This window comes from Scyliorhinus torazame, chromosome 11 (assembly GCF_047496885.1).
Source record: "Scyliorhinus torazame isolate Kashiwa2021f chromosome 11, sScyTor2.1, whole genome shotgun sequence".
NCBI classification, from domain to species: Eukaryota; Metazoa; Chordata; class Chondrichthyes; order Carcharhiniformes; family Scyliorhinidae; genus Scyliorhinus; species Scyliorhinus torazame.
The window spans coordinates 250,957,902-250,970,035 of record NC_092717.1 but is presented as its reverse complement, the minus strand read 5'-3'; the positions used below and the strand labels follow the sequence as shown (position 1 = coordinate 250,970,035).

General features: G+C 58.8%; 1 protein-coding gene across 1 annotated transcript in view; it reads right to left on the bottom strand.

The window, feature by feature from the left end:
- Positions 1 to 3,055: 3,055 nt before the first annotated feature.
- atg9b (autophagy related 9B) overlaps positions 3,056 to 12,134 on the bottom strand; it is a 125,069-nt gene continuing 115,990 nt past the window's right edge. The window contains exons 11-12 of the mRNA XM_072468608.1: positions 5,297 to 5,529; positions 3,056 to 3,161 (exon numbers count right to left, since the gene is read on the bottom strand). Of these exons, the coding sequence (XP_072324709.1) occupies positions 3,056 to 3,161; positions 5,297 to 5,529 (339 nt within the window). The remainder of the gene's footprint in view (positions 3,162 to 5,296; positions 5,530 to 12,134) is intronic.

The following is a 12,134-nucleotide window of genomic DNA, read 5'->3' as shown; positions in this document are numbered from 1 at the left end:
CGGAATCGAACCTGGGACCCTGGTGCTGTGGAGCCACAGTGCTAACCACTATGCTAGCGTGCTGCCCAGTTTACTTGGTATCTAACCCAGTGCTGTACCTGTCCTGGGAGTGTTTGATGGGGACAGTGTCGAGGGAGCTTTACTCTGTATCTAACCCCGTCCTGTACCTGTCCTGGGAGTGTTTGATGGGGACAGTGCAGAGGGAGCTTTACTCTGTATCTAACCCCGTGCTGCACCTGTCCTGGGAGTGTTTGATGGGGACAGTGTAGAGGGAGCTTTACTCTGTATCTAACCCGTGCTGTACCTGTCCTGGGAGTGTTTGATGGGGACAGTGTCGAGGGAGCTTTACTCTGTATCTAACCCCGTCCTGTACCTGTCCTGGGAGTGTTTGATGGGGACAGTGCAGAGGGAGCTTTACTCTGTATCTAACCCCGTGCTGCACCTGTCCTGGGAGTGTTTCATGGGGACAGTGCAGAGGGAGCTTTACTCTGTATCTAACCCCGTGCTGTACCTGTCCTGGGAGTGTTTGATGGGGACAGTGTCGAGGGAGCTTTACTCTGTATCTAACCCCGTCCTGTACCTGTCCTGGGAGTGTTTGATGGGGACAGTGTAGACGGAGCTTTACTCTGTATCTAACCCCGTGCTGTATCTGTCCTGGGAGTGTTTGATGGGGACAGTGTAGAGGGAGATTTACTCTGTATCTAACCCCGTGCTGTACCTGTCCTGGGAGTGTTTGATGGGGACAGTGTAGAGGGAGATTTACTCTGTATCTAACCCCGTGCTGTACCTGTCCTGGGAGTGTTTGATGGGGACAGTGTAGAGGGAGCTTTACTCTGTATCTAACCCCATGCGGTACCTGTCCTGTGAGTGTTTGATGGGGACAGTGTAGAGGGAGCTTTACTCTGTATCTAATCCCGTGCTGTAATTTCCTGGGAGTGTTTGATGGGGACGGTGTAGAGGGAGCTTTACTCTGTATCTAACCCTGTGCTGTACCTGTCCTGGGAGTGTTTGATGGGGACAGGTAGAGGGAGCTTTACTCTGTATCTAATCCCGTGCTGTACCTTCCTGGGAGTGTTTGATGGGGACAGTGTAGAGGGAGCTTTACTCTGTATCTAACCCCGTGCTGTACCTGTCCTGGGAGTGTTTCATGGGGACAGTGCAGAGGGAGCTTTACTCTGTATCTAACCCCGTGCTGTACCTGTCCTGGGAGTGTTTGATGGGGACAGTGTAGAGGGAGCTTTACTCTGTATCTAACCCCGTCCTGTACCTGTCCTGGCAGTGTTTGATGGGGAAAGTGCGGAGGGAGCTTTACTCTGTATCTAACCACGTCCTGTACCTGTCCTGGGAGTGTTTGATGGGGACAGTGTAGAGGGAGGTTTACTCTGTATCTAACCCCGTGCTATACCTGTCCTGGGAGTGTTTGATGGGGACAGTGTAGAGGGAGCTTTACTCTGTATCTAACCCCGTGCTGTACCAGTCCTGGGAGTGTTTGATGGGGACAGTGTAGAGGGATCTTTACTCTGTATCTAACCCCGTGCTGTACCTGTCCTGGGTGTGTTTCATGGGGACAGTGTAGAGGGAGCTTTACTCTGTATCTAACCCTGTGCTGTACCTGTCCTGGGAGTGTTTGATGGGGACAGTGTAGAGGGAGATTTACTCTGTATCTAACCCCGTGCTGTACCTGTCCTGGGAGTGTTTGATGGGGACAGTGTAGAGGGAGATTTACTCTGTATCTAACCCTGTGCTGTACCTGTCCTGGGAGTGTTTGATGGGGACAGGTAGAGGGAGCTTTACTCTGTATCTAATCCCGTGCTGTACCTTCCTGGGAGTGTTTGATGGGGACAGTGTAGAGGGAGCTTTACTCTGTATCTAACCCCGTGCTGTACCTGTCCTGGGAGTGTTTCATGGGGACAGTGCAGAGGGAGCTTTACTCTGTATCTAACCCCGTGCTGTACCTGTCCTGGGAGTGTTTGATGGGGACAGTGTAGAGGGAGCTTTACTCTGTATCTAACCCCGTCCTGTACCTGTCCTGGCAGTGTTTGATGGGGAAAGTGCGGAGGGAGCTTTACTCTGTATCTAACCACGTCCTGTACCTGTCCTGGGAGTGTTTGATGGGGACAGTGTAGAGGGAGGTTTACTCTGTATCTAACCCCGTGCTATACCTGTCCTGGGAGTGTTTGATGGGGACAGTGTAGAGGGAGCTTTACTCTGTATCTAACCCCGTGCTGTACCAGTCCTGGGAGTGTTTGATGGGGACAGTGTAGAGGGATCTTTACTCTGTATCTAACCCCGTGCTGTACCTGTCCTGGGTGTGTTTCATGGGGACAGTGTAGAGGGAGCTTTACTCTGTATCTAACCCTGTGCTGTACCTGTCCTGGGAGTGTTTGATGGGGACAGTGTAGAGGGAGATTTACTCTGTATCTAACCCCGTGCTGTACCTGTCCTGGGAGTGTTTGATGGGGACAGTGTAGAGGGAGATTTACTCTGTATCTAACCCCGTGCTGTACCTGTCCTGTGAGTGTTTGATGGGGACAGTGTAGAGGGAGCTTTACTCTGTATCTAATCCCGTGCTGTAATTTCCTGGAAGTGTTTGATGGGGACAGTGTAGAGGGAGCTTTACTCTGTATCTAACCCTGTGCTGTACCTGTCCTGGGAGTGTTTGATGGGGACAGGTAGAGGGAGCTTTACTCTGTATCTAATCCCGTGCTGTACCTTCCTGGGAGTGTTTGATGGGGACAGTGTAGAGGGAACTTTACTCTGTATCTAACCCCGTGCTGTACCTGTCCTGTGAGTGTTTGATGGGGACAGTGTAGAGGGAGCTTTACTCTGTATCTAATCCCGTGCTGTAATTTCCTGGGAGTGTTTGATGGGGACAGTGTAGAGGGAGCTTTACTCTGTATCTAACCCCGTGCTGTACCTGTCCTGGTAGTGTTTGATGGGGACAGTGTAGAAGGAGCTTTACTCTGTATCTAATCCCGTGCTGTACCTGTCCTGGGAGTGTTTGATGGGGACAGTGTAGAGGGAGCTTTACTCTGTATCTATGATGTACATGAAATTATTTTATGCTTACCTCATGCATATAAATAGCGTGAAGACTCATTTGTGTTGAAGCGATGTTTGCGAGAAGGAGAGATCTTCCTGATCCTGCACTCACTGATATGCTTAAGTAACAGAGAAAAACGCTGAAATCAGACATGCCTATACGCACTCATCATTAACTAACAGTTAGCCAATCAGGTGCAAATGGTTTGCTGGACAGTTACAACCGCCTAACTTTAATGCCCAATATTCCGGACTGTATATCTGGTTTGTTGCATCACCCAGGACATCTTATGGTTTCAAGTAGAATCGTAGAATGGTTATAGTACTGCAATCAGTCATTGGCTGGTCATGTCGGTGTCAGCTCTCTGCAAGAGCAATTCAGCTCGTCCCCCACCCTGCCCTTTCCCTGTGGCTGTGCAGACGTTTACTCTGTGGCATCTGAATGTTTCGATGACTCTGCCCCCACCACCCTCTCAGGCAATGCATTCCAGATCCTAATCTCTCAGTAAGTTAAAAAAATTCTTCATGTTGTCTTTTGGTTCTACTGTTAAGCATCTTGAAAAAAAAAGAAAATCACTTATTGTCATAAGTAGGCTTCAAATGAAGTTACTGTGAAAAGCCCCTAGTCGCCACATTCCAGCACCTGTTCGGGGAGGCTGGTAAGGGAATTGAACCCGCGCTGCTGATCTGCTTTAAAAGCCAGCTGTTTAGCCCTTTGCTAAACCAGCCCCTCTTAAATCTGTGCCCCTCTGGTTTTCAATCTATCTGCCAATGAGGACAGTTTCTTTCCAAATACACTGAAGGGGGAATAAAGCTTAACGGAATTTAGTTATTATTTTTCTTAAGGGGCAATTTTGGGTGGCCTACCCTGCAGGTCAAGATATTACTTGGTTAAGACTTGGGGGAGATGTGTCTGGTTGTCCTGGGTGACGACCTGTTGCAGGATTGTGTCTGGTTGTCCTGGGTGACGACCTGGTGGAGGATGTGCCTGGTTGTCCTGGGCGATGACCTGGTGTGGGATTGTGTCTGGTTGTCCTGGGTGACGACCTGGTGGAGGATGTGCCTGGTTGTCCTGGGCGATGACCTGGTGTGGGATTGTGTCTGGTTGTCCTGGGTGACGACCTGTTGCAGGATTGTGTCTGGTTGTCCTGGGTGACGACCTGGTGGAGGATGTGCCTGGTTGTCCTGGGCGATGACCTGGTGTGGGATTGTGTCTGGTTGTCCTGGGGGACGACCTGGTGGAGGATGTGTCTGGTTGTCCTGGGGGACGACCTGGTGGAGGATGTGCCTAGTTGTCCTGGGTGATGACCTGTTGGCGGACTGTGCCTGGTTGTCCTGGGTGACAACATCTCTTTGTCTACCAAGGTGACCAACATCAGAGTCTCTGACCATCCAGGGGGTGCAGCCCTGCAGCTCCCATCCACTCTGGGATCTTCCTCCTTCCCCTCTCTGCCAATTTTTGAGGAGCTCATTTTGACATTTAGTCACCTTGTTAGTTGTTATTGTTATCCTCGGGTTTCATGGCAGATAGGAGGCCACCTCCCCCATCCCAGTCTAAATCGGGACGGTGGAGGGGAATTCGCAGGTGGTCGAGTCCTGATACACCTGCAGTCCTTGTCCATTCAGTTTGTGGGTTTGGAAGGTGCTGTCGAAGGAGTATTGGGGGGTGTTGCTGCAGTGCACCGTGTAGATGGTACACACGGCTGTCGCTGTGCGTTGATGGTAGAGGGAGCGAATGTTTGTGGATGGGTGCCAAATGAAGTGGGCAGCTTTGTGCTGGATGATGTTGAGTTCCTTGAGTGTTTTGGAGTTGTACTCATACAGGCAAGTGGAGAGTATTCCACCAAACTCCTGACCTGTGCCGTACTTGCGAATAAACTTTGCCAGAACTAATGAAAGGTTATCCGCCTGAAACAACATCTCTGACTCACCCACAAATCGGTGATTTACTGTCCTCCACAAAGGACCATTGGTACCTCTCTCCACATTACAGAGAGACAATTGGTTTTGTAACTTGAGAGGCACCATTCTGTACCAAACGTGGGGTATGTGAAGGAGGGAGGCCTCCGTGAACTACCACATCTGCTACAGTGATTGAACCTGTGCCATTGGCATCATCCTGGACCACACTCTGGCCAACCGAGCTGAGTGAGCCGCCTACGGCCGGAGTATTTGCAGCATCCTCGGATTAGATCACAGACTTCCCACTGCCACGCGGTTCAGCTCGATGTGTATTTGGGCCTCAGTTTCTTACCTCTCCTCCATGATAGTCCTGTCACTGCGATACAGCGAGCTCTCGGCACCATTCTCCATGAGGAGTGTGTGGGACCTGGTCCGCGCGGGATGGTGAGAGGAGGAGAGGGAAGCGAGGACGCTAGCGGCGGCCGAGGCGGTACTGCACGCCTGTCCGAAATATCCATCTCTGCTGGTCAGCAGCGAGCCGGTCAGCGCCGAGTGCGTCAGCAGACTCATGATCAGATTCTCAGGCTGCAGGAAGGACAAAGCAAACGTGATCGGTCAAATAAAGAGCTTGCATTTCTATAGCACCAGTCACATTCTTGGGACATTGCAAGCGCCTGACAGTAAATTGTCATTGTAAAAATAAAAAATCCCTCTCCGTCCTCCCTGTTCCCTTTTGGAGAGCGGTCGCTGTTCCCGTTTGGAGAGGGGTCGCTGTTCCCGTTTGGAGAGCGGCCGCTGTTCCCGTTTGGAGAGGGGTCGCTGTTCCCGTTTGGAGAGCGGCCGCTGTTCCCGTTTGGAGAGGGGCCGCGGTTCCCGTTTGGAGAGCGGCCGCGGTTCCCGTTTGGAGAGGGGCCGCTGTTCCCGTTTGGAGAGCGGCCGCTGTTCCCGTTTGGAGAGGGGCCGCTGTTCCCGTTTGGAGAGCGGCCGCGGTTCCCGTTTGGAGAGGGGCCGCTGTTCCCGTTTGGAGAGCGGCCGCGGTTCCCGTTTGGAGAGCGGCCGCGGTTCCCGTTTGGAGAGCGGCCGCTGTTCCCGTTTGGAGAGCGGCCGCTGTTCCCGTTTGGAGAGCGGCCGCTGTTCCCGTTAGGAGAGGGGCCGCTGTTCCCGTTTGGACGTTTGGAGAGCGGCCTCTGTTCCCGTTTGGAGAGGGGCCGCTGTTCCCGTTTGGAGAGCGGCCGCTGTTCCCGTTTGGAGAGCGGCCGCTGTTCCCGTTTGGAGAGCGGCCGCTGTTCCCGTTTGGAGAGCGGCCGCTGTTCCCGTTTGGAGAGCGGCCGCTGTTCCCGTTAGGAGAGGGGCCGCTGTTCCCGTTAGGAGAGGGGCCGCTGTTCCCGTTTGGAGAGGGGCCGCTGTTCCCGTTTGGAGAGGGGCCGCTGTTCCCGTTTGGAGAGCGGCCGCTGTTCCCGTTTGGAGAGCGGCCTCTGTTCCCGTTTGGAGAGCGGCCGCTGTTCCCGTTCGGAGAGCGGCCGCTGTTCCCGTTAGGAGAGGGGCCGCTGTTCCCGTTAGGAGAGCGGCCGCTGTTCCCGTTTGGAGAGCGGCCGCTGTTCCCGTTAGGAGAGCGGCCGCTGTTCCCGTTAGGAGAGGGGCCGCTGTTCCCGTTAGGAGAGGGGCCGCTGTTCCCGTTTGGAGAGGGGCCGCTGTTCCCGTTTGGAGAGGGGTCGATGTTCCCGTTTGGAGAGGGGCCGCTGTTCCCGTTTGGAGAGGGGCCGCTGTTCCCGTTTGGAGAGGGGCCGCTGTTCCCGTTTGGAGAGCGGCCGCTGTTCCCGTTTGGAGAGCGGCCGCTGTTCCCGTTCGGAGAGGGGCCGCTGTTCCCGTTAGGAGAGGGGCCGCTGTTCCCGTTAGGAGAGCGACCGCTATTCCCGTTTGGAGAGCGGCCGCTGTTCCCGTTTGGAGAGGGGTCGATGTTCCCGTTTGGAGAGGGGCCGCTGTTCCCGTTTGGAGAGGGGCCGCTGTTCCCGTTTGGAGAGGGGTCGATGTTCCCGTTCGGAGAGGGGCCGCTGTTCCCGTTCGGAGAGGGGCCGCTGTTCCCGTTTGGAGAGGGGCCGCTGTTCCCGTTTGGAGAGGGGCCGCTGTTCCCGTTTGGAGAGGGGCCGCTGTTCCCGTTTGGAGAGGGGCCGCTGTTCCCGTTTGGAGAGGGGCCGCTGTTCCCGTTTGGAGAGGGGCCGCTGTTCCCGTTTGGAGAGGGGCCGCTGTTCCCGTTTGGAGAGGGGCCGCTGTTCCCGTTAGGAGAGGGGCCGCTGTTCCCGTTTGGAGAGGGGCCGCTGTTCCCGTTTGGAGAGGGGTCGATGTTCCCGTTTGGAGAGGGGCCGCTGTTCCCGTTTGGAGAGGGGCCGCTGTTCCCGTTTGGAGAGGGGCCGCTGTTCCCGTTTGGAGAGGGGCCGCTGTTCCCGTTTGGAGAGCGGCCGCTGTTCCCGTTCGGAGAGCGGCCGCTGTTCCCGTTCGGAGAGCGGCCGCTGTTCCCGTTCGGAGAGGGGCCGCTGTTCCCGTTAGGAGAGCGGCCGCTGTTCCCGTTTGGAGAGCGGCCGCTGTTCCCGTTAGGAGAGGGGCCGCTGTTCCCGTTAGGAGAGGGGCCGCTGTTCCCGTTTGGAGAGCGGCCGCTGTTCCCGTTTGGAGAGCGGCCTCTGTTCCCGTTTGGAGAGGGGCCGCTGTTCCCGTTTGGAGAGGGGCCGCTGTTCCCGTTTGGAGAGCGGCCGCTGTATCCGTTTGGAGAGCGGCCGCTGTTCCCGTTAGGAGAGGGACCGCTGTTCCCGTTTGGAGAGCGGCCTCTGTTCCCGTTTGGAGAGGGGCCGCTGTTCCCGTTTGGAGAGGGGCCGCTGTTCCCGTTTGGAGAGGGGCCGCTGTTCCCGTTTGGAGAGGGGCCGCTGTTCCCGTTTGGAGAGGGGCCGCTGTTCCCGTTTGGAGAGGGGCCGCTGTTCCCGTTTGGAGAGGGGCCGCTGTTCCCGTTTGGAGAGGGGCCGCTGTTCCCGTTTGGAGAGGGGCCGCTGTTCCCGTTTGGAGAGGGGCCGCTGTTCCCGTTTGGAGAGGGGCCGCTGTTCCCGTTTGGAGAGGGGCCGCTGTTCCCGTTTGGAGAGCGGCCTCTGTTCCCGTTTGGAGAGGGGCCGCTGTTCCCGTTTGGAGAGCGGCCGCTGTTCCCGTTTGGAGAGGGGTCGATGTTCCCGTTTGGAGAGGGGCCGCTGTTCCCGTTTGGAGAGGGGCCGCTGTTCCCGTTTGGAGAGGGGTCGATGTTCCCGTTTGGAGAGGGGTCGATGTTCCCGTTTGGAGAGGGGCCGCTGTTCCCCTTTGGAGAGGGGCCGCTGTTCCCGTTTGGAGAGCGGCCGCTGTTCCCGTTTGGAGAGGGGCCGCTGTTCCCGTTTGGAGAGCGGCCGCTGTTCCCGTTTGGAGAGGGGCCGCTGTTCCCGTTTGGAGAGCGGCCGCTGTTCCCGTTTGGAGAGCGGCCGCTGTTCCCCTTTGGAGAGGGGCCGCTGTTCCCGTTTGGAGAGGGGCCGCTGTTCCCGTTTGGAGAGCGGCCGCTGTTCCCGTTTGGAGAGGGGCCGCTGTTCCCGTTTGGAGAGGGGCCGCTGTTCCCCTTTGGAGAGCGGCCGCTGTTCCCGTTTGGAGAGGGGCCGCTGTTCCCGTTTGGAGAGCGGCCGCGGTTCCCGTTTGGAGAGGGGCCGCTGTTCCCGTTTGGAGAGCGGCCGCGGTTCCCGTTTGGAGAGCGGCCGCTGTTCCCGTTAGGAGAGGGGCCGCTGTTCCCGTTTGGACGTTTGGAGAGCGGCCTCTGTTCCCGTTTGGAGAGGGGCCGCTGTTCCCGTTTGGAGAGCGGCCGCTGTTCCCGTTTGGAGAGCGGCCGCTGTTCCCGTTTGGAGAGGGGCCGCTGTTCCCGTTTGGAGAGCGGCCGCTGTTCCCGTTTGGAGAGCGGCCTCTGTTCCCGTTTGGAGAGGGGCCGCTGTTCCCGTTTGGAGAGGGGCCGCTGTTCCCGTTTGGAGAGCGGCCGCTGTATCCGTTTGGAGAGCGGCCGCTGTTCCCGTTAGGAGAGGGACCGCTGTTCCCGTTTGGAGAGCGGCCTCTGTTCCCGTTTGGAGAGGGGCCGCTGTTCCCGTTTGGAGAGGGGCCGCTGTTCCCGTTTGGAGAGGGGCCGCTGTTCCCGTTTGGAGAGGGGCCGCTGTTCCCGTTTGGAGAGGGGCCGCTGTTCCCGATTGGAGAGGGGCCGCTGTTCCCGTTTGGAGAGGGGCCGCTGTTCCCGTTTGGAGAGGGGCCGCTGTTCCCGTTTGGAGAGGGGCCGCTGTTCCCGTTTGGAGAGGGGCCGCTGTTCCCGTTTGGAGAGGGGCCGCTGTTCCCGTTTGGAGAGGGGCCGCTGTTCCCGTTTGGAGAGGGGCCGCTGTTCCCGTTTGGAGAGGGGCCGCTGTTCCCGTTTGGAGAGGGGCCGCTGTTCCCGTTTGGAGAGGGGCCGCTGTTCCCGTTTGGAGAGGGGCCGCTGTTCCCGTTTGGAGAGCGGCCTCTGTTCCCGTTTGGAGAGGGGCCGCTGTTCCCGTTTGGAGAGCGGCCGCTGTTCCCGTTTGGAGAGGGGTCGATGTTCCCGTTTGGAGAGGGGCCGCTGTTCCCGTTTGGAGAGGCGCCGCTGTTCCCGTTTGGAGAGGGGTCGATGTTCCCGTTTGGAGAGGGGTCGATGTTCCCGTTTGGAGAGGGGCCGCTGTTCCCCTTTGGAGAGGGGCCGCTGTTCCCGTTTGGAGAGCGGCCGCTGTTCCCGTTTGGAGAGGGGCCGCTGTTCCCGTTTGGAGAGCGGCCGCTGTTCCCGTTTGGAGAGGGGCCGCTGTTCCCGTTTGGAGAGCGGCCGCTGTTCCCGTTTGGAGAGCGGCCGCTGTTCCCCTTTGGAGAGGGGCCGCTGTTCCCGTTTGGAGAGGGGCCGCTGTTCCCGTTTGGAGAGCGGCCGCTGTTCCCGTTTGGAGAGGGGCCGCTGTTCCCGTTTGGAGAGGGGCCGCTGTTCCCCTTTGGAGAGCGGCCGCTGTTCCCGGTTGGAGAGGGGCCGCTGTTCCCGTTTGGAGAGCGGCCGCGGTTCCCGTTTGGAGAGGGGCCGCTGTTCCCGTTTGGAGAGCGGCCGCGGTTCCCGTTTGGAGAGCGGCCGCTGTTCCCGTTAGGAGAGGGGCCGCTGTTCCCGTTTGGACGTTTGGAGAGCGGCCTCTGTTCCCGTTTGGAGAGGGGCCGCTGTTCCCGTTTGGAGAGCGGCCGCTGTTCCCGTTTGGAGAGCGGCCGCTGTTCCCGTTTGGAGAGGGGCCGCTGTTCCCGTTTGGAGAGCGGCCGCTGTTCCCTTTTGGAGAGCGGCCGCTGTTCCCGTTTGGAGAGCTACCGCTGTTCCCGTTTGGAGAGCGGCCGGTGTTCCCGTTTGGAGAGGGGCCGCTGTTCCCGTTTGGAGAGGGGTCGATGTTCCCGTTTGGAGAGGGGCCGCTGTTCCCGTTTGGAGAGGGGCCGCTGTTCCCGTTTGGAGAGGGGCCGCTGTTCCCGTTTGGAGAGGGGCCGCTGTTCCCGTTTGGAGAGGGGCCGCTGTTCCCGTTTGGAGAGGGGCCGCTGTTCCCGTTTGGAGAGGGGCCGCTGTTCCCGTTTGGAGAGGGGCCGCTGTTCCCGTTTGGAGAGGGGCCGCTGTTCCCGTTTGGAGAGCGGCCGCTGTTCCCGTTTGGAGAGCGGCCTCTGTTCCCGTTTGGAGAGGGGCCGCTGTTCCCGTTTGGAGAGCGGCCGCTGTTCCCGTTTGGAGAGGGGTCGATGTTCCCGTTTGGAGAGGGGCCGCTGTTCCCGTTTGGAGAGGGGCCGCTGTTCCCGTTTGGAGAGGGGTCGATGTTCCCGTTTGGAGAGGGGTCGATGTTCCCGTTTGGAGAGGGGCCGCTGTTCCCCTTTGGAGAGGGGCCGCTGTTCCCGTTTGGAGAGCGGCCGCTGTTCCTGTTTGGAGAGGGGCCGCTGTTCCCGTTTGGAGAGCGGCCGCTGTTCCCGTTTGGAGAGGGGCCGCTGTTCCCGTTTGGAGAGCGGCCGCTGTTCCCGTTTGGAGAGCGGCCGCTGTTCCCCTTTGGAGAGGGGCCGCTGTTCTCGTTTGGAGAGGGGCCGCTGTTCCCGTTTGGAGAGCGGCCGCTGTTCCTGTTTGGAGAGGGGCCGCTGTTCCCGTTTGGAGAGGGGCCGCTGTTCCCCTTTGGAGAGCGGCCGCTGTTCCCGTTTGGAGAGGGGCCGCTGTTCCCGTTTGGAGAGCGGCCGCGGTTCCCGTTTGGAGAGGGGCCGCTGTTCCCGTTTGGAGAGCGGCCGCGGTTCCCGTTTGGAGAGCGGCCGCTGTTCCCGTTAGGAGAGGGGCCGCTGTTCCCGTTTGGACGTTTGGAGAGCGGCCTCTGTTCCCGTTTGGAGAGGGGCCGCTGTTCCCGTTTGGAGAGCGGCCGCTGTTCCCGTTTGGAGAGCGGCCGCTGTTCCCGTTTGGAGAGCGGCCGCTGTTCCCGTTTGGAGAGGGGCCGCTGTTCCCGTTTGGAGAGCGGCCGCTGTTCCCGTTTGGAGAGCGGCCGCTGTTCCCGTTTGGAGAGCTACCGCTATTCCCGTTTGGAGAGCGGCCGGTGTTCCCGTTTGGAGAGGGGCCGCTGTTCCCGTTTGGAGAGGGGTCGATGTTCCCGTTTGGAGAGGGGCCGCTGTTCCCGTTTGGAGAGGGGCCGCTGTTCCCGTTTGGAGAGGGGCCGCTGTTCCCGTTTGGAGAGGGGCCGCTGTTCCCGTTTGGAGAGGGGCCGCTGTTCCCGTTAGGAGAGGGGCCGCTGTTCCCGTTTGGAGAGGGGTCGATGTTCCCGTATTGGAGAGGGGCCGCTGTTCCCGTTTGGAGAGGGGCCGCTCTTCCCGTTTGGAGAGCGGCCGCTGTTCCCGTTTGGAGAGCGGCCGCTGTTCCCGTTTGGAGAGCGGCCGCTGTTCCCGTTTGGAGAGCGGCCGCTGTTCCCGTTTGGAGAGCGGCCGGTGTTCCCGTTTGTAGAGGGGCCGCTGTTCCCGTTTGGAGAGGGGTCGATGTTCCCGTTTGGAGAGGGGCCGCTGTTCCCGTTTGGAGAGGGGCCGCTGTTCCCGTTTGGAGAGGGGCCGCTGTTCCCGTTTGGAGAGGGGCCGCTGTTCCCGTTTGGAGAGGGGCCGCTGTTCCCGTTAGGAGAGGGGCCGCT